Source organism: Phocoena sinus, chromosome 16 (assembly GCF_008692025.1).
Source record: "Phocoena sinus isolate mPhoSin1 chromosome 16, mPhoSin1.pri, whole genome shotgun sequence".
In the NCBI taxonomy this organism is placed as follows: Eukaryota; Metazoa; Chordata; class Mammalia; order Artiodactyla; family Phocoenidae; genus Phocoena; species Phocoena sinus.
The window spans coordinates 38,900,526-38,921,969 of record NC_045778.1 but is presented as its reverse complement, the minus strand read 5'-3'; the positions used below and the strand labels follow the sequence as shown (position 1 = coordinate 38,921,969).

General features: G+C 36.9%; 1 protein-coding gene across 8 annotated transcripts in view; it reads left to right on the top strand.

Moving 5' to 3' along the window:
• The window catches only part of PARG (poly(ADP-ribose) glycohydrolase), a 116,762-nt gene that overhangs the window by 76,162 nt on the left and 19,156 nt on the right, over nucleotides 1-21,444 (top strand). For all 8 annotated transcript variants that reach the window (XM_032608007.1, XM_032608013.1, XM_032608008.1 and 5 more), the window contains 3 exons: nucleotides 4,037-4,184; nucleotides 14,893-14,971; nucleotides 16,400-16,508. In XM_032608007.1, coding sequence (XP_032463898.1) covers nucleotides 4,037-4,184; nucleotides 14,893-14,971; nucleotides 16,400-16,508 — 336 coding nt within the window. The remainder of the gene's footprint in view (nucleotides 1-4,036; nucleotides 4,185-14,892; nucleotides 14,972-16,399; nucleotides 16,509-21,444) is intronic.

The window sequence follows — 21,444 nt, the reverse complement described above, 5'->3', positions numbered from 1 at the left end:
ATTTTCTCCCTACCCATGCCATGTATCCCCAGGAGATCAGGGAATATTGTATTGCAGTGCTCCAAATCTCCTTGTGTAGCATATAAATTACATTATGCTGAGTGGCAACAACAACAAAACCTCTCTAAGGAGTGTTATCATTTCTCTCTTTTCATCAAGTTATAATTCAGAACTGAGTAAGCTGAACAGGTAGCTTTAAAGTAAAGTGAGTTAGAAAATGGCTAAAAATAAGGAAGCACTCATATGCTTGTTTTCATGTACTGGAACAGATTTCTTACCTGCAATAGAGAGCCTTTTATTAAGAACTTTTTTAAGTAGTAGAAACTGATTTTCTAAAAGACCCCTGCTTTCAGAGGCATATTGAGTTTAGTGTATTTGTTTCTGTGCATACCTTTTAAGTAATAAGTGTTGGCCTTTTATTCAAAGAATGAACAGTAGCATGCACATTGAATATATTTCATTTATCATTTCCAAGTAGTACATAGATTGGATAGAGCTTATCTTTTAAATTTAGTTATGTATCTTGTTCCAGTAACAATTAAGTTTAGCTGATCTCAGGCCTTTGTTTCTCATTTGTATTCCGAATACCATGATACTTAGCCAGTCTATCAGTTTTCAAGAGCTGTCCATTTTATTTCCTTGCTGGGTCTCACTTCTTTCCCCACTGACCTATTTGAGGCCCTAGTAGTGCTTGTCTAAACTATTCAGTATTTACCTAGCCAGCCTTTCTGCTTTTACTTTTCCAGTTCATTCTTTAAACTTTAGTCTGAATTATCTTCCTAAAACACAGATACGTTTGTTACTTTTCTTCTTAGAATCTTTCCCAGAATCCTAAGAATTAAGTAAAAATTTCTTGGACCCCAGACCAGCTCATTACCAACTCTTAACTCTCCACATACTGTACACTGCAGACAGGCATGAGGAATCTGCTTACCGCTCTCCTCATACAGCTCTTTACATTGGTTTTTCCTGTGTCCTTTTGCAGCTATTCCCTTAGCCTGATTGTCAGCAAAATCTCAATTGAATACGACACATCCTTTTGTAACGCTCCTGTATCCTCCCCATGCGCCAATTTTAGTTAATTGTATTATCTGAAAAGTATCAAATACATCCTAATAGGTTCTTTAATAATCATCTTATCATTCTACTTATGTGCCTCACTCCCATCTAGACTGTAAATGCTATGAAACCAGGAACCACATCTTATTCATCTTTGTATTCCATGGTTCACAGCATAATAGTTCATCAATACTTGTTTAATTGAACAATTTAAGCTATAAATCACCCAGTGTATAAAGACTTCATATGTAGTAGGTAACTATTTCTAATCAGTGGACTAGTTTAACCAAAATTATTTTTCTATATAAGCTAAAGTTTTAGTGTTGATTTATTATGCCAGAATATAAACCCAAATGATTCACTTTGGTAACTCATTTCAAGAACTTGTCCAGTCATATTTTTCAGTATTTTGTAAGTTCTTCTGTAGTGAAAGAGGACTACTTTATCTTCTATTAATTTCTCTCTTTTCACATATAATATTTTTACGTGTCAGAAGATTCATATTCTTGTTTTACTCTTTTGTAAAACAGGCTTCACGTTACTATTTCTTATAATTGCTTTAGAGATCACAAACAAGTTTTACGAAATCTCATACTTGACAATAGTCTGAAAGTATATGTGAAATAATAGGAAATATATATATTAGTCTCTACAACCTGTTCTTGTCACAGAGCTTCTAAAACCCTTGTAATCTCCTGAGTGGTAAGAGCACTAGGAGCATCTTTTGTTCTAATATTTGGTCTTCGACCCCAGTTCCTGACTCAGAGCTCCTAAACCCCTTGGAATTTCCTGAGTGATAGACATGTCTTTTGTTCTAATGATGCAGCTCTTGGTGGGCTCCTGGGTAGCTTCAGGATGGGGATGGTCACCAGAAAGACTAAGCCATGATTAGAAGTTTGGAACTTTCTGCCCCACCTTCCATCCTCTTGGAAAGGGGGAGAGGGACTGGAGACTCAGTTAATGATCGGTCATGAGAATGTGATGAAGCTTCCATAAAAATTTCAGAAGTACAGGATTTGGAGAGCTTTGGGGTTGGTGAACATGCGGAGGTGCTGGGAGATGACTTGCTTGGAAAGGGCGTGGAAGCTCTGTGCCCCTTCCCACGTACCTTGCCCCGTGTGTCTCTACATCTGGCTGTTCATCTGTATCCTTTATTACATCCTTTTTAATAAATCAGTAAATGTAAGTAAGTGTTATCCTGAATTCTGTGAGCTGGTCTAGCAAATCGTCAAGCCCCGGGTGGGGTCATGGGAACCCCAATTTATAGCTAGTCAACTAGAAGTACAGGTGACAACCTGGGACTTGAGATTGTCATCTGAACTGGGGCAGTCTTGTAGGACTGAATCCTTAGCCTGTGGAATTTTTCACTAACTCCAGGTAGACAGTGTCAGAACTGAACTGGATTGTAGGACACCTAGCCGGTATTGCAGGATTGCTTGATGTGTGGAAAATCCACACATCTGGTGTCAGAAGTGTCGAGAGTGTGGCAGTAGTGTGAGAGTAAAGAAGAGACACAGGATTGTGTTTTTCCTAAATAGTATAGAAGCCTCTCTTACGTTACTTACTAAATTCTGGTAGGGGGCGGGAGAGGTTGTGTATGACTGTATGTGTACACAAGTTGTGTGTATGTGTGTAATCTAACTCCCCAAATAGAAAAATCTAAGACAAAGTCAGAAACTATTTCTTACATATTGCCCCGTAGAGCCTAGCATACCGTTGGACACATTGGAGTGCATAGTAAGTTTAAGACAAACAAATAATTCTGGCAAGTTGAGTTTGCTTTCTCTTGAGGATTGTGTAACTCACCTTTATCAATAGGAGCTTGGGGATACCATCATAGTACTCCATAGAAAACTTACATATAGTTTTAAACTAAATTGGAAATATTAATTTATTGAATCTTTGTTGTTAAACTAGATTTTTTTTGTCTTCATTTTTCTTCCCCTTAGGTGTATTTTTCTTAAAAAGTTTGTAATGTTTTTGCAGTTTGGGGTTTGCAGTTGAATTTAGAAGGAAGAAATTTTCATCCCTTTATTCTTTCACAAAAGAAAAAAGTTACCAAAAAGGTTAAATCCTAAACTTTTCAAACCTTTAAGGACAAGTGTTTGATTTCCATATTATATAAGAAAGGTACAGGCTATATAGTTTGGAGATACCATGTGTTCGTTTCCAGACCAATGCAAAAAACTGAGTCACATGAATTTTTTTGGTTTCCCAGTGCATATAAAAGTTACATTTATACTATACTATAGTCTTTTAAGTGTCCAATAGCATTATGTCTAAGAAAATGTACATGCCTAATTAAAAAGTACTTTATTGCTAAAAAAAATGCCAACCATCATCTGAGCCTTCAGGTCATAATCTTTTTTGCTGGTGGAGGGTTTGAAATATTGCAAGAATTACCAAAATATGACACAGAGACACAAAGTGAGAAAATGCTATTGGAAAAATGGCACCAATAGCCTTGCTAGATGCAGGGTTGCCATTAACATTCAATTTGTAAAAAATGCAATATCTGTGAAGTGTAATAAAGTGAAGTGCAATAAAATGAGGTATGCCTGTATAATTATATTAAAGTCATATGAAGTACATAAATGGAAATTGAGTAGAGAGTGGTGGGGAAGTGATCTTGAAACCTTTCCAGATAAAAACCTCCCTTGATTTGTGGCCCTTGGAGCACAGGTAAGGTTTATAAACAAGAGTCCATATAATTACACTGAGGCTTTTGCCTAAAAGCTCTATTTTCCATGTTCCTTCTAACATTTTGGAATCCAAAGAAATATTCAGAGATCTTAACTGCAGTGAGGTGGAAAGGGTGCAGTCAACCACAATCTGTTCTCCTTGGGAAGATTACTAATTTGGGGATTGATTTATGTGGGAAAGGAAAGGAAGATCAGAGCTTAGAGGGAGTATACTTCTTTATCATGTATGTAGGTATTTTAAATTGTCATTTAACATGCCACATTTTCCCAAATAGGTGGATTTTGCAAACCGTTTTGTTGGAGGTGGTGTAACCAGTGCAGGACTTGTACAAGAAGAAATCCGCTTTTTAATCAACCCTGAGTTGATTGTTTCACGGCTCTTCACTGAGGTGCTGGATCACAATGAATGTCTTATCATCACAGGTTAGTTTTGAGAAGTCTGGACAATGGGGTAGTGTTCCCATCTGTGATGATCTATCATGAAGACGAGAGGCCACTCAGATAGTAGCTTTTCTCTACCGTGGGCATTAGTCCCAATATTTTAATTCATTAATTTATACTTGTTCTTATTAAATTGTTACAGTTTCATTTTCATAATCTTGAGTAAGACATTTTATCCCCACTTTTCTTTCTTGGTATCTTTATCTGAGGAACAAGGGTAAAAATGATTAAACTACTCTCCAGTTTGAAATTTTATGATATGGTGTCCTTAAAAAGAAGATAGTGATATGTCTTTGAGCATGTATCCTATTATTATTCTTCCATTATATTTCCAAAGTGATTTGTTGTACTTCAGTATGAACACGCTATGTAAGTATAAAAAACAGTTACAGTGTTTGGAGAGAGTCAGTACAACAGTGAGCTTTATAGAAGGGAAGTAAATCAGTAGCCTTATGTTTATTCTAATTTCTAATCCTAAGAGAAAAAGTGTGATTATCATAGTGCCTCTCTTTGATTTAAGTTATTATGGGTGGAGGAGAGAAGGAAACATAGTCAAATTTATACTTTAGGCCTGTTAATCAAGATTTACATTTTTTTCTCTTAAGTTTCTTTAGATTGTAATATCACTATGTCACAGTGTTTTCTTGTGTATAAGCTACCAAAAAAGTTGATGATTAACTCATAACTCTTAAGAAACTCTTAATTAGCCACTGTAGGGAAGTTAAGCCTTTTATTCAGGTACCTAAAAGAACATACCCCCCCCCCCCAAAAAAAACCAAAAACATTCCCATATAAAAGCCGTAATCAGCCATCAGTTGCTGATGTTTTTTCTTTCTGCAAAGGAGGATTTGTTTCCTCTTTGAATCTATTGCCGCTTTGAGATTAGTATAGGAGACTAACAGGCTAAGTGTAGGAGAATTTGGTTGATTGTTATTTTCAAAGATTACAATGGGATGAAAACCATCCTCTGTTAGTTTTATCAAACGTATAACTCAACTAATTTATGTCCAAAGAGGTACATGACAGAATTAAGACTGAGACCACACATCTCAGATACATTTGTAGGCAACCTTCAGGAGAGCATCTAAATTTTGTCCCTTATGTTTTGCTTTCAGGATTCCCTCTTTGTCTTTCAACTGTTTATGATGTCTATAGGTGTGGATCTCTTTAACTTTATCCTGTTTGGGTTCATTGAATGTCTTGAATGTTTAGATACATTTGGTAAATTTTTGGCCATTATTTCTTCAAGTATTCTTTCTGTCCCTTTCTCTTCTCTCCTTCTGAGACTCCTGTTATGCATGTGTTGGTACATTTGGTGATGTCCATTGGTCTCTGAAGCTCTGTTCATTTTTCTTCATTCTTTTTGTTTCTCAGACTGGATAATTTCTACCGACCTATTGTCAGGTTCACTGATTCTTCTGTCTGCTCTAATCTGCTTTTTAATCCCCTCAGTGAAATTTTTATTCCAGTTATTATGCTTTTCAACTATAGAATTTCTATTTGATTCTTTTTAAAAATAATTTTTATCTCTATTGAGATTCTGTATTTGTGAGGCATTATTCTCATATTTTCATTTAGTTCTTTAGACATAATTTCCTTTAGTTTTTTTTTAATGGATGTAAAACAGCTGACTTAAAGTTTCTGTTTAGTAAGTCCACCAATCTGGTGGGTTCCTCAGGGTGGGTCAGTTACTAATGAATACTTTTTTTCTCTGAGTATGGACCCTACTTTCTCGTTTCTTTGCATGTCTCAATTTTTTTGTTGAAAACTGGACATTTTAAATGGGGCAACTCTTGAAGTCAGATTTTCTCCTTTTCCCAGAGTATGTTTTTGTTGCTGTTTGTTTAGTGACTTTCCTAATCTAGTTCTGTGAAGACTGTTCTTTTTCATGTGTAGCCACTAAAGTCTCTGCTTGGTTAGATTAGTAGTTACCTAATGATTGGACAGAGATTTTCTTAAATGCCTAGAGCCAGTAAGTCAGTCTTTGCCAAAGGGCTCTGTGTATATGTTGGGGCTTACCTTCAACACTCCACCAGGCAGTTGACACTTCCTTCCTGCTTACACAGAGCCTCAAGATCAGAGTGAGGGGAGAGGTTAGGACCTTCTCAGGTCTTTCTTGAGCCTGTGTACAGCTATGGGCATGTGTGTAGATGTCTAGATTCCCGAGGATACTTTTCAAAGTCCCGTAAGTACTTCTCATTCCTTAGCTTTTCCTCTGAAGCTTTTTGGTTAGCCTATTTACCCCAACTGTAATCTAATGCCTCAGGCAGCTACACTAAACAATTGACTATAATTGTTTTCAACAAACACCCCTGGGAATTAGGCTTTTCACCCTGGACAAAGTCCAAGTCTGGTCAAATAAAGACAGCCTTGTGAGTGAGTTCTTCCAGGGAACTACCAGCCAGGTCAGATGATTACAGTTCTCTGAGAATGGGGCTTTGAAAGAGCTTCAACCCTTCTCTGCCCCCTATGGTGACAACCAGGCTGCTTTGATTACAGGCTGTTGGTTTCTAAGGCTACTATGGAGCTTGGGAAAGTGGAATAGGAACAGGGCAAGTTAAAACACCATACAACTCACTGTGTTTACCAATATTCAGCCAATTTTTCTTTAATAAACACTCCTCAGGCTGCTGCAAGCCTTTGGTTAATTCCCACAGTTCAGAAAAAGATGATTCTTACAAGTTTTGCCAGTGTTCTTATTATTTTTATGGAGGAAACAGTTCTCTGAGATTTTTACTCCATTGTTTTTGTTGATGTGTCCATAACTTTTATAAGTGCTTGTGGATAAAAGGGCTTTCAAGGAGTTATTCCACATCTTTTAGATAACCCTATATTATTTCTTATAATATCCTTTTGATTCTTCTGTTTTGGTGAGATAAGTAAAAATTGTTGTTTGAGTTTATGTAGGAAGTTAAGAACTTCAGCAAAGGAATTTCTTCTTTGATAGAACTGCAGCTATTTGAAGTTAATAACCTGAAGTATTTCATCCAGAATTCTGAGGTTGTGATCCAAACTGTACTGAAATAGAAAGATAAAACCCTTTTATTCTCAGCATTGTCTCAACTCACATATTGGTTGTCTATCTGCATTTGTTGTTTATTATGTATGCAGATAAGAAGGGTGTAGTTAGAAGTTGTTAGGGGAGAAAAGAGTGTAAGGAATTACAGAACAAAAAAAAATTAAACTGTCATAAATCCATTGTTGGGCAAATGAATACTTTGAATATTGATCTCAGACTGTTTTAGAGAGCACTGAAGTTCTGGAATGTGACCATCTCCAGCATTTGGGTGTATCAAATAATACTTTAAAAGAGTTTTAATTTTTAGCAGTTAAGCTAGATTTGAATTGAAGACTGAGAACAAAATATACCATCAATTTTTTTTTTTTTTTTTTTTTTTTTTTTCGGTACGTGGGCCTCTCACTGCTGTGGCCTCTCCCGTTGCGGAGCACAGGCTGCGGATGCGCAGGCTCAGCAGCCATGGCTCATGGGCCCAGCCGCTCCGCGGCATGTGGGATCTTCCCGGACCGCGGCACAAACCCGTGTCCCCTGCAGCGGCAGGCGGACTCTCAACCACTGCGCCACCAGGGAAGCCCTCCCATCAATTTTTTAGGATGAATTTACATTCTTGAATTTAAAAAGTTGGTAGAATGCAGGGCATTTTAACTCAAAGCTCATTTGTTTCACTTATGTTGTACTAGGGAAGTAGTCCCTTGTCATCTCCCATTAATGTTTCTGTAAATAAAGGATGTAATTTCCTTGGGAATAGTAAAAGGAAAACATTAGACTTCTTTTCTTTTTTAAGGATAGTTTGTCCCCAATCTAAAAAAGCATCATCACTCTGGAGTTATATCTGGTCTCTAACTTAACCTGCAGCCATTGCAAAATAGATGGAAAATTGCAGATCCATGACTCACCTTCACACCTGTAATTACCTCAGGCTAAGGACACCTGGGGTGACTTTAACTCAGCATTTTTTCCCCATATCCACTTAACTCTATTATAGTGCCTCCTAATTAATATCTGTGATGTGATGTTCCCTTAATGGAAATGGCCATTTCATCATCTACTTGATGTTGGATTTCTGCCATCTCCCTTCTTAGGAGACTCTTAACTATGCACTGCACTCTATCTGCCTGATCAATTCCATTCCTTCAATGATTCAACCAGGCTCAGTGAGTTAATGGCTGTGACTGTGCTGCCTGAATCTGTAGAAGAGTTTGAGAAATTGGAAATAAATTAAATTTATCATCATTGTGGGGCATCTGGTTGGTATCAGACTTTTAAATGAATATGAAACAGGTCATGCAAACAGGCAAATACTTTTATCCAAACAGTGTTATCCCTCTACTTGCTGTGATCCTCCCTGGAGCAGGCACGAGTTAAAACCTTTCAGTAAGTATAGATTGAGGAAAAGAATTAAAACTCCAATCTTCCCCTTTTTTCCCCTCTCTTGTGTTCCTTCACAACGTCCAGTAAAAGCTTCAATACTAAAAGGTGTTACTGTGCTGCTGGGAGATTATTTTGTTGTTTCTGTGTGGTGAGAACATAAAGCAGATGCCTAGGCATGAAACTTACTGAGCAGAATGTTGACACATTTAATATAAAACCTGCCCTCTAGTGAATCAAATCGTCCCAAACACCACAGGTCCTTAAATCTTTTGTGAGTGTCAGCAGAACTGATAGAAAAGACAAAAGCAGACACCATTGCTTATAGTACTGGTACCTTTCATAGAGTTAACAACACTAGAGGTGCCCATCACTACAAAAACAGCCCAGTGCTTACTAAATGACACCAGCTCATTGGGAAAGATCCAAATAAAGTTGGAGTTTGCTTTTCTTAATTTTTATTAATCATGGGAATGAAAGGCCAGAGTGTTTTTTTCTGCTGCATAATCACCACTGTTTTAGTGATACTAATAAAAGTGGGGTAGATGGTTCTTTTTTTTTTACATCTTTATTGGAGTATAATTGCTTTACAATGGTGTGTTAGTTTCTGCTTTATAACAAAGTGAATCAGTTATACATAACTGATACATATCTCTTCCCTCTTGCATCTCCCTGCCTCCCACACTCCCTATCCCACCCCTCTAGGTGGTCACAAAGCATGGAGCTGATCTCCCTGTGCTATGCGGCTGCTTCCCACTAGCTATCTATTTTACGTTTGGTTGTGTATATATGTCCATGCCACTCTCTCACTTTGTCACAGCTTACCCTCCCCCCTCCCCATATCCTCAAAGTCCATCCTGTAGTAGGTCTGTGTCTTTATTCCTGTCTTACCCCTAGGTTCTTTGTATAAATCTTCTTTCTAATGGCATAACCCATTAGTAAGTAGAATTTCTTTAATCTCCAAATATTTTTTGCTGTGTTCATCATAAACTTTCATTACTAGTAAAAGACAATAAGAATTTTTCATACTACTATAAAGTCTAAGAACTCATAAGGTTGTAATGAGCTCTTGAAAAGATTTAAATGGGTTCCTTAAAAGTTTTTAACTTAGGTGAAGGTTTGTCTTTGAGTATGAAGTCTTAAGGCTATATCCCTAGAGAGAGCTATCACAAAGGTCTTTGTCTCCTGTCTCTTTTTTGCTGTTATCACTGTTCACCTTTTGCATTTTCAGAAAACTTTATCAGTAAATTTAAATTTAAAGCAAGCTAAGGGCATTTGTTTTTCAGAACAAACAACATAATTTTGAAAGATGTTTACTTAGAAAACTCAGGATTTAATATTAGAGCAAAAGCATCTGTATGTGCATTTTTGATTTCCCAAACCTGAAGGAAATAAACCTAACCTTGTTTCTGTTAGGAGAGAAGACAAAAAGCATCCTAATTTGAAATAGAAGTTGATCATTGATATTTTATATTTTTCAACCACTTTGCAAAAGACAGAAGAGGTGTTTATTTTCATAATTAAGAGATCAGAGTAGGCGCTATTATTATTATTAATAATAATAATAATAAACAGGGAAAATGAGGCTTGTCCACCACAGGGCAAAAAGCAAAAGAACAGGACTATTCCTGGCTGTCTTTATTCCCAGTCAGGCCAGTAGACCACGTGTCTTTTAAACCCCACATAAATAGAGTCATATATCTTTGGTTTCTCTACTCCCTTACAAAGTTAAGTCTGATGACACCAATACCAACCTGTGTATGGTATTGAAGGATTTTAAACTCGTCTTATTTGGTTTTCCAAGCTATTCTATGGGGTAAACAATATAAGAATTATTGACAAGCCTAATTTTTAGACGTTGAGATGAAGTCCAATGAGATTTGGTTACTTAAGGATTCACTTTGGGTTCCTCGTGACTCTTAATCTCAGTGTGGTGCTCTTTTTGCCATGCCACACTGTCTTTGTAAATGAATTTTTTAATATGTCAATTATATAATACTTAGTCCAGATTAAGTATTTCCAGACTCATTATTTTAACCTCAGTGTTCTTCCTGTTTCGGTCCTTAATTATGTTTATGCAGCAAGTACTTACTCAACTGCTTCTATATTTTTGCATTACAAGATGCTAATGTAGGCACACATGTTAATAATATATAATCCCTGCCCTTGAGAAGCTGTCAGTCTAGTGAAGGAGTCAGATTATTGAGGTATAATTGACATACAACAAACCATATATATTTAAAGTGTGCAGTTAGGTAAGTTTTGACATATGGCTATGCTCCTGAAGCCATCTTTTTGCCTATGTTTTAATTGGGTTGTTTGTTTTTTTATTCTTGAGTTTGGAAGTGCTTTATATACATTTTAGGTAAGTCTTTTATCAGACATATGAAGTATGTCTTTTCATTATCTTAACAATGACTTTTGAAAAACAGAAGTTTCTAATTTTGAAGTCCAATTTATTAATTTGGGTTTTTGTTTTTTTTGGTTTTTTTGGTTCTTTCTGGTTTGATTACTGTAGCTTTATAATAATTCTTGAAATCAGGCAGGTGAGTCCTCTAACTTTGTTCTTCTTCAGAGTTGTTTGTTGAATTTTAGAATGAGTTTCTCAATATCTACAAAAAGGGTTGCTGAATTTTAATTAAGATTGTTCTGAATCTATAGATCAATTTGGGAAGATGACTTTTAAAAAAAATTTATTGAAGTATAGTTGATTTACAATGTTGTATTTCTTCTGTATGGCAAAGTGACTCAATTATACACACACACACACACACATATTTTCATATTCTTTTCCATTATGGTTTGTCAGAGGATATTGAATATAGTTCCCTGTGCTATACCATAGGACCTTGTTGTTTATCCATCCTACATATAATAGTTTGCCTCTGCTAATCCCAAACTCCCATTCCTTCCCTCTCCTACCCTCCCTTCCCCTTGACAACTACAGTCTGTTCTCCATAGAGTCTGTTTCTGTTTTGTAGATATGTTCATTTGTGTCATATTTTAGATTCCACATATACGTGATATCATATGGTATTTGTCTTTCTCTGACTTACTTCACTTAGTATGGTAATCTCTAGGTCCATCCATGTTGCTGCAAATGGCATTATATCATTCTTTTTGATGGCTGAGTAATAGTCCATTATATATATATGGACTATATATACATACCACATCTTCTTTATCCATTCATCTGTCAGTGGACATTTTGGTTGTTTTCATGTCTTGGCTATTGTAAATAGTGCTGCTATGAACATAGGGGTGCATATATCATTTTGAATTATAGTTTTGTCTGGGTATATGCCCAGGAATGGGATTGCTAGATCATATGGCAACTCTATTTTTATTTTTTTTGAGGAACTTCCATATTGTTCTCCATAGTGGCTGCACCAATTTACATTCCCACCAACAGTGTTAGAGGGTTCCCTTTTTTCCACACCCTCTGCAGCATTTGTTATTTGTAGACGTTTTAATGATGGCCATTTTGACTATTGTGAGGTGGTACCTCATTGTAGTTTTGATTTGCATTTCTCTTATAATTAGCAATGTTGAGCATCTTTTCGTGTGTCTGTTGGCCATCTGTATGTGGGAAAACTTGACTTCTTAACAATATTTAGTCTTTGACACATGAATGAGGTATCTATGTTTATTTAGGTCTCATTTAATTTCTCTCAGTCATATTACATACTTTTTATTGTATACTTATTTTACATTTTCTCAGACTTACCTCTAAGTATTTCATATTTTTTGTTATTGTAAATGTAGTTTTAAAATTTCAGTTTTTGACTGCTCGTTGATACTGTGTAGAAATATAATTGATTTGCAGATTGCAATTTAATATGTTAATTGCTCTGCTGATGCTGTATGCAGAGTACTGTGGAGCACAAAGAAGGAACAACCAACTCTACTTACAGTGTCAAGGAAGCCTGACAGAAACAACATTAATTTTGTAGTTATTTTCTTGATTTGTAGCAGACTATCTTATCCCCAATACTAGGTGAATTTATAGTAATTAAACTGTAAATTATTTAAAATTTTGAAAAATTATTTTTAAGAAACAGTGTGCTCAGTAATAGACTAGAAACTCTAGTATTGAGTTTAAATCTTTTAAGTTTTTATTATGGAATACTTTAATCATTTATAAAAATAGAATAGTATTTTTCATAGCTTTATTTAATATTTATATTGTATATCTATATTTGTATATGTATGAAAATTTTCAGATCTACAGAAAAGTTGCAAGAATAATACAAGGAATTTCCATATAATTTTCACCCAGATTCACCAGTTTACATTTCTGCCCCATGTGCTACATCATTCTTTCTCTATTTTCTTTTCCTGAACTAGGAGTATATTGGAGACATTCTGCCCTTTTACCCCAAATATTTTATTGTATATTTCCTAAGAACTAGGACATTCTCTTACATTAGCACAGCATAGTTAATCAAAATTAGGAAATTTGGGCTTCCCCGGTGGCGCAGTGATTGAGAGTCTGACTGCCGATGCAGAGAACACAGGTTTGTGCCCCGGTCTGGGGAGATCCCACATGCGGCGGCGCGGCGGGGCCCGTGAGCCATGGCCGCTGAGCCTGCGCGTCCGGAGCCTGTGCTTCGCAACGGGAGAGGCCACAACAGCGAGAGGCCCGCATACCGCAAAAAATAAATAAATAAATAATTGGGAAATTTAACATTGATAAAATACTATTAGCTAATCCCTAGTCAATATTCTATCAATTATCTTAATTATATCTTTCGTAGCTTTCCCCCCCACCCAGTCTACAGTCCAATCCAGGATCACACCTTGAATAGACTTGTCATGTATCCTTTAAACTGGGACAGTTTCTCAAACTTGTGTTTGTTCACCTTGATATTTTTAAAACATTGAAGCCAGTTACTTGGTAGAATATCTCTTTGAGGGGGTTTGCCCAGTGTTTTTTCATAACTAGATTCAGTTTATTCATTTTGGTAGGAATCCCACTGAAGTGTATCTTTTGAAGAGAAACGTAGTACCGTAAAATTCACATATAACTTATACGCATATATAACTTCAGTCAGCCCTTTGAATACACATTTCCATCATCTGTGGGGACCACCTCTGTGGATTCAACTAACTGCAGATTGTCTAGTACTGTAGTATTTATGATTGAAAAAAATCTACAGTGTAAGGGAACCCGTGAAGTTCAAACCCATTTGTTTGAGAGTCAACTGTACTAAAAATATCATTAATCTTAGTTCTCAATGTTGTCTTGTTTTTTTTTTTTAATGTGAAAAGTATAATCTTGCTCAAGTTTTCAGCTTTTAATTTTACTGTTTTGTTGATTCTTATCAGGTCAAGTAATTATTGAGTTGACCATAGGAGTGGGAATGAGCTTATTTACTTAGTTAAATAGAACACTTTTGACACCATCCCTTTTGATATGTTTAGGTCCAGTGAATTAGAAATCTATGTTATATGCCAAGCTTGGTACATCTTCTCATCAGATGAATGTTAATTATGCTTTTTTCCCTCCCTGTCTTCTCAGGCATAATATCATAGTTTTACAAAGTTTTGAGGTACATTGCCTGTTGATAGGCAAATCCTAAATTTAAATTTATTGACACTTTTCTTAGGGAATGTTTTTATGTAAAATTTATTTTTTCGACAACACAAATAAAAAACCATCTGATCACTGACATTGAAGACAGTGGACTTTTTTTTTTGCGATACGCGGGCCTCTCACTGTTGTGGCCTCTCCCGTTGCGGAGCACAGGCTCCAGACGCGCAGGCTCAGCAGCCATGGCTCACAGGCCCAGCCTCTCCGCGGCATGTGGGATCTTCCCGGACCAGGGCACGAACCCGTGTCCCCTGCATCAGCAGGCAGACTCTCAACCGCTGCACCACCAGGGAAGCCCGACAGTGGACTTTTATAAAACACAATCTTTATGTACTCCTCATAAAAGAAAGAAATGAGTATGACAGACATTTTGTTTTCTTTGTTGATTGGGACATTCATTCACTGTATGATAATTGCGGTGGCATTTGAAGGCATCATTTTTTTCTTTATGGGAAGTAATAACAAGTCATTAAGACCAGTGGAGTTTTTTATTTGTTTGTTTCTTAACAGAGACCCTTTAGAAGGTGCAGTTCTTAAGAAATTTTTTTCTGGGGCCAGTGGTGGTGGGATGAATTGGGAGATTGGGATTGACATACATACACTAAGATGTATAAAACAGATAACTAATAAGAACCTGCTGTATAAAAAAAAATAAAATTCAAAAAGAAATTTTTTTCTCAAAACTAATAGTGGCAGATTATTTGTTTCAGGTACTGAACAGTACAGTGAATACACAGGCTATGCCGAAACATACCGTTGGGCCCGGAGCCATGAAGACAGGAGTGAAAGGTGAGTTCATTTCTGACGTTAGCATCTCATGACCAAAAGCTAAGGAATGTGGGTTTGACCCTGGTACAGTCTGTCTCCCATCTATCCTTATTTCAGAAATATAATTTTCTTCGTAAATTCAGTAGTACAGTTTCGTTAGTAGTTAAAACAGTATCACCATCTCCATATACCAAAGGGAACAACAGAGAAAAGCCAAATGTCTAAACCAAGAAGAAGAAAGGCACAGCTCAGCTGCTAATTGTAAGCAGCCAGTGGAGATTAACTTCCAAGGTCGAACTAATTAGAGCTTAAAGCCTTTAAACAGCTTATTTAGTTATCCTTACCTTTTCTGTGAGATTAGGTTAAGTGGGGGAAACCTATGCTGGGACAATTTGCCTGATGCCACAAACAGTTGATAGCAGAACCTATGTTGAATTTTGCTGCTGCAATCTCCTAGTTCTTATTGAAATATATTTTTACACTTTGACATTTTTGCTTTCCCACTAAGTTGGTTTACCAGAGGTAAATTTTTACAGAAAATGTCTGTGGCCTATGTATGTGTGTTTCAATGCAAAAGAGCCATTGTGGCAGAAAGAATCAGCTATTGCCCATGTAGCCATACAACCTTATCTTTGTAATATCTCAAGTCCAGTCCCTAGTCTCTTTCCCTTTGTTTTGGTTAAAATATGTGGTTGCAACAATTATCTATGTGAATGTTTAATTCCTGATAATTATTTACAGACTAACATGAAGGTTTCTGTGGGTATTCTTCAGTGTGAAAAGTTGACTGCCATATCAGTATATGCATGTTTATAAAGAGATGAAATATTTGGAATTTCACATTTCTAGAATCACCATCTCAGCCAGTTTTTCCTGCCTCCTTGGGCAAATTGTTATCGTCTGCTTTGATTTCTTTGCCTTTTTAAAAATAGTTTTGCCCAGTCAGCAACTGAGCACAGTAGGTAGAATTTTGTACTGAATTATTACACATTTTTTTACAGAACTTGACTTCTTGGGATTCGTTCTTGGACAATAAATGGTGATGTTACAAACTCAATACTTAGAGCAGTTCTTTCAGAACAAAGGAGGAATGAGCTCTTGTTGAGATACAAACGCCATGTCTTTAGTATTGGAGGAAAACAAAGAACTGAATTCCTTTCGTTTGCCCCCAAAATCTTTTAAGACTCATTGTTAATGATGTGTCTGTTTATAATACGTACTATTTTTTCACTTTACTGTTTAATGCCTGGCAGTCCACAATATGTATCCCTTGGAATTTAAAAATAAAATGGTGTTTTTCTACCCTCCTGATTTGCTGAGATATATACCCACTGGTTTGTTTGTAATGTATTAACCCTGCCAAAGTCTCAGAAACCTGACCCTTGTGAGGGTTTTATTTTATGAGTGCCTTTCCCCATTCCTCATTTTCCCCCATCTGTCCTGCCCCAGGGACGACTGGCAGCGGCGCGGCACAGAAATCGTCGCCATCGATGCCCTTCACTTCAGACGCTACCTCGACCAGTTTATGCCTGAGAAAATCAGACGCGAGCTTAACAAGGCCAGTAACCTTATTTCTTAGTTCATCTGGCAGCTGTCATCTATTTACTGCCATTTTATTAATGCTGAAATTAATGTTTTCTGGTAATTCTTGCAGTGTCAGTACGTCTGCCCACAGCTCTCCTGATTTAATGTGTCTGTCAGCTTGTACAGGATGTACTTTCCATTTCGTAATTGTTTGATTACTGATGCCAGATAGACTGTTGCTTGATATTAGGCCCCACACATGCATTTATCTCATCAAGTACATTTAGTTGCTTTGGAACATTATCATTGTAAAACCATATAGAAATGAATGAACCCTGAAAGTTTTTATCAGACCTGCCCAATGACATTTTTCTCTACAAGGTGTGCTTATCAGGATTAAAACATAAACCATGAAAGTCAAGTCACTGTTGTTCTCGTATAGGTAAGACATATAAATTATTTGACATATTTATGATGGAATCTGTGGTTTTCTGTGCTACTTAGTTTTGTCTCCTATAGTCATTTTCTTTTTTTTCATTGTGTTACAGAAATAGAAAAATGAGCCAGACCTATTGTTAGTTTAAATTTTTACTACTGTTAACCATAGTAAATAAACTGTCATAGTGTTCTAAGTCTATTCTCTAGATAGATAGGGCCTTACCAAAACAGTTGATGTCTTCTTTAGTTCCTCAAATTACTCTCACAGCCAAGAAGACTGACCCAGTTCTGAAAACCATTGTTTAACTTCCATGAGTAGGATTTGGTCATGAAGTTCATTATTAAGATAATGAGGTTGTGGTTTTGCATGACTATCCATGTGCCAATCCCTACACAGACTTCTGGGAATGACAGACTAGGTGTACCATTGCAGGCAGACTGGGACTGCCCTTGGATTGGCATGTGTGGTGTTCAGTATATCATCTTCACATCTTTTCCCTGGGTCTTACCACAGGAATGGCCTCTCTGTGGTGCTCTGCTTATCCCAGCTCAACCGCCTTGCCTCTCATATTGTTAGTAAAATAACCAAATAATCCAGAAAGACTTTAGTACACTTAAAACTTAGTAGATATTTCAAATATAATTACATTTATTATCATATTCTAATGTACTCAGGAATCTAATTTACTGTTAAACATGTTTTTTTAATATATAATTTATTAGGTTATATTAATGTTTGAAGTTCTCAAAGGAATCTCATAAAAGTTTGAAGAGTAAATGCACTATTTTCCAAAGTTCAACTTACAGATTCCAAAAACTATCCAAAAAGACTATTCTTTGATATATCAACAGATATAATTTCTCTTTCACCTGATATTACTGAGGAATATCTTTTATTATATTAGGTACCTTTTAATTGTGAGCTTGCATTCGCTGTTCTAAACTCTTGCCTTAAAGCAATTGTCTCCAAGCACATGATGTTTTTATTACACAGCATATCAAGTAGAATAAGATTTATATTTAGCTTTTCATCAGATGTGTATGTGAATTTGTCACATGGTCATTGATACTAGAAGACATTTATATAAGCAGTAGGTATGGGTCCCCCCCCAGCCCGCCCACAATTCATATGTTGAAGCCCTTACCCCAGTAGGTCAGAATGTATAGAGATGTGATTAAGTTAAAATGATGGCAGGGAGCGCCCTAATCCAATCTAACTAGTATCCTAATAAAAAGAGGAGATTAGGGCATACAAAAAAAAACAGGGGTGCATACCCACAGAATAAAGATCATGTGAGGGCACAGCATGAAAGTGACCATCTGCAAGCCAAGGAGAGGTCTCAAATGAAATCAAACATGCTGACACCTTGATCTTGAACTTCTAGTCTCCAAAACTGTGAGAAAATTAATGTCTATTATTTAAGTCACTCAGTCCATGGTATTTTGTTATGGCAGAGAAAAACATGAAAAGTTTGGAGAGAAGCATATGAAAAGTAAATGTATTTAACCATTATCGTACATTAACACATATTTAAAGGCTCCCTTTTTTTTAACATTTTAAAATATTTATTTATTTATTTTTGGCTGCGTTGGGTCTTTGTTGCTGCACGTGGGCTATCTCTAGTTGCAGCAAGCAGGGGCTACTCTTTGTTGTGGTGCGTGGGCTTCTCATTGCAGTGGCTTCTCGTTGCAGAGCATGGGCTTTAGGCGCATGGGCTTCAGTAGTTGCGGCACGTGGGCTCAGTAGTTGTGGCTTGCAGGCTCTAGAGCACAGGCTCAGTAGTTGTGGCTTGCAGGCTCTAGAGCGCAGGCTCAGTAGTTGTGGCACACGAGCTTAGTTGCTCTGCAGCATGTGGGATCTTCCCGGACCGTGTCGCCTGCATTGGCAGGCAGATTCTTAACCACTGTGCCACTAGGGAAGTCTTTTTTTCCATGATAACGTTTATATTCCCACAAATACTTTTCTGGAGGAGCTAGATCATTCACCTTTAGAAATCATCTATAAATATGATCTTTTTAAAAGATAACACTGGACATAAGTAAATCTTCTCTTTTTAAATTGCCCACGGCTAACTGATACTCTCTACATTTACTTGGATAGCACTAACCTTCAGTTTCCCATCCTCAAAGGCACGAGAAATTTTAAAGATGTGAAGCCTTGGTATATGTGAATAGGTTAAGTTAGTTGTAAGTATTACCAACACGGAAAAACATTTATTTGTACAATATAGAGTCCTTATGAGACATTTTTTTTTTTTTTTTTTTTTGCGGTACGCGGGCCTCTCCCTGCTGTGGCCTCTCCCATTGCGGAGCACAGGCTCTGGACACGCAGGCTCAGCAGCCATGGCTCACGGGCCCAGCCGCTCCGCGGCATGTGGGATCCTCCCGGACTGGGGCACAAACCCGTGTCCCCTGCATCGGCAGGCCGACTCTCAACCACTGCGCCACCAGGGAAGCCCCGAGACATACTTTATAGAAAAAGACTGAGTCTTTAAATAACCTGGCAATAGCAGTTTTATTTCATTCAAGTCAGATTTTTTTTGTTGTTATCACCAAGTTTGGAAGGGGATTGTTCTTAAATCAGAGCTTAATTAACACAACTGATCAATACTTGCTGCTGATATTTCTAAGAAGCTCAACATTTGATCATTTATAATCTTTTCTTGAAGTCTGTGTTACTTTTCAGGAATATTAGTTCAAAATGTATCATTTTTAATGAGTTTTCCCTTAAGTTTCTCAATGTATAGAATCAGGATAACCATAGAGAAACCTAATCTAGTCTTTGATTTCACATATGAGAAATCTAAGGTCTACATGGTGTTTTCATTGCATCTTTTAAAAATTTTTATTTATTTATACTTATTTTTTAAAATTTATCTTTGGCTGCGTTGGGTCTTCGCTGCTGCGTGCAGGCTTTTCTGTAGTTGTGGCGAGTGGGGGCTATTCTTTGTTGCAGTGCACAGGCTTCAGTAGTTGTGGCTCGTGGGCTCTAGAGCACAGGCTCAGTAGTTGTGGTGCGTGGGCTTAGTTGCTCTGCGGCATGTGGGGTCTTCCCGGACCAGGGTTCGAACCTGTGTCCCCCTGAATTAGCAGGCGGATTCTTAACCACTGTGCCACCAGGGAGGTCCCTATATTGCATCTTAAAAAGGCAAAATCAATTTACTGATGTTACAATTATTTTAAAGATAAAAAATCATCTATAATTTTACCTTTCAAATAATTGTTTTCATTTTTGTAGGTCTTTCCACATGAATACTAATTTTCATATAAATGTGTGCAAAAGTTACCTATAATATTGTATTTATCTATTTAATTTATCCATAAATTATATTTTTCATACTTTCTAATGATCTTCATGATGTTTTTTTAAATAAATTTGATTTTTTAAAATCTATCTATGTACCTATTTTTGGCTGCACCACATGGCATGAGGGATCTTAGTTCCCTGACCAGTGATTGAACCAGTGCCCCTTGCAGGAGAAGCACAGAGTCTTAACCATTGGACTGGCAGGGAAATCCCTATAATAATATGTGTAATGGCCACAAAATTGGTTGGATTGATATACTAGGACTTAGCCACTGTTTTTGAACTAATAGGTGGTCCCAAGTTTTTCTCTATTATCTATAATGTAGTAAACATCTTTGTACAGTTATTTAATCAAATAAAAGAAATTTACAAAAGAAGAAATTTATAAAATTACTGTTACTGAATCTAAGTATAATTTTAAGACTCTTAATCAATATTATTTTATTCTCTTCCAAAAGATTCTTAAGGAACTTTTTATGTTATGTTTGTTTTTAAGAAATCACAGTGTTCTAAAACATCAGAAAATCATTTTCAATACCAACTATGTATTAGTTTAAGTTAGACGAGTACGGTAGATTGATTTCATATAAACAACTCTTTTTTTAAAATTTATTTTTGGCTGCGTTGGGTCTTTGTTGCTACACGCAGGCTTTCTGTAGTTGCAGAGAGCAGGGGCTACTCTTCGTTGCAGTGCGTGGGCTTCTTATTGTGGTGGCTTCTCTTGTTGTGGAGCATGGGCTGTAGGCACGCGGGCTTCAGTTGTTTTGGCACGTGTCTCAGTAGTTGTAGCTCGCAGACTCTAGAGCACAGGCTCAGTAGTTGTTGTGCACGGGCTTAGTTGCTCCGCGGCATGTGGGATCTTCCCAGACCAGGGCTTGAACCCGTGTCCCCTGCATTGGCAGGCGAATTCTTAACCACTGCGCCACCAGGGAAGTCATGAACAACTCTTTAGGACAAAAATTGTTAAATTATTAATTTAGCAAACAGTATAATGTATTTACATTATATAATGTCCTCCCTCCTTCTGCCCCCCCATCCCACGCCACTAGGCCATCATAGAGAAATGGTTGGTTCAAACAGAATAAAAATTTTGTAACAGTAGCCAAGATTCGGAAGCAACCCAAGTGCCCTGCCCATCAACAGACAAATGGATATGTATACAAGGAAATATTTCTCAGCCATAAAAAAGAATGAAATTCTGCCTTTTACAGCAAAGTGTATGGCC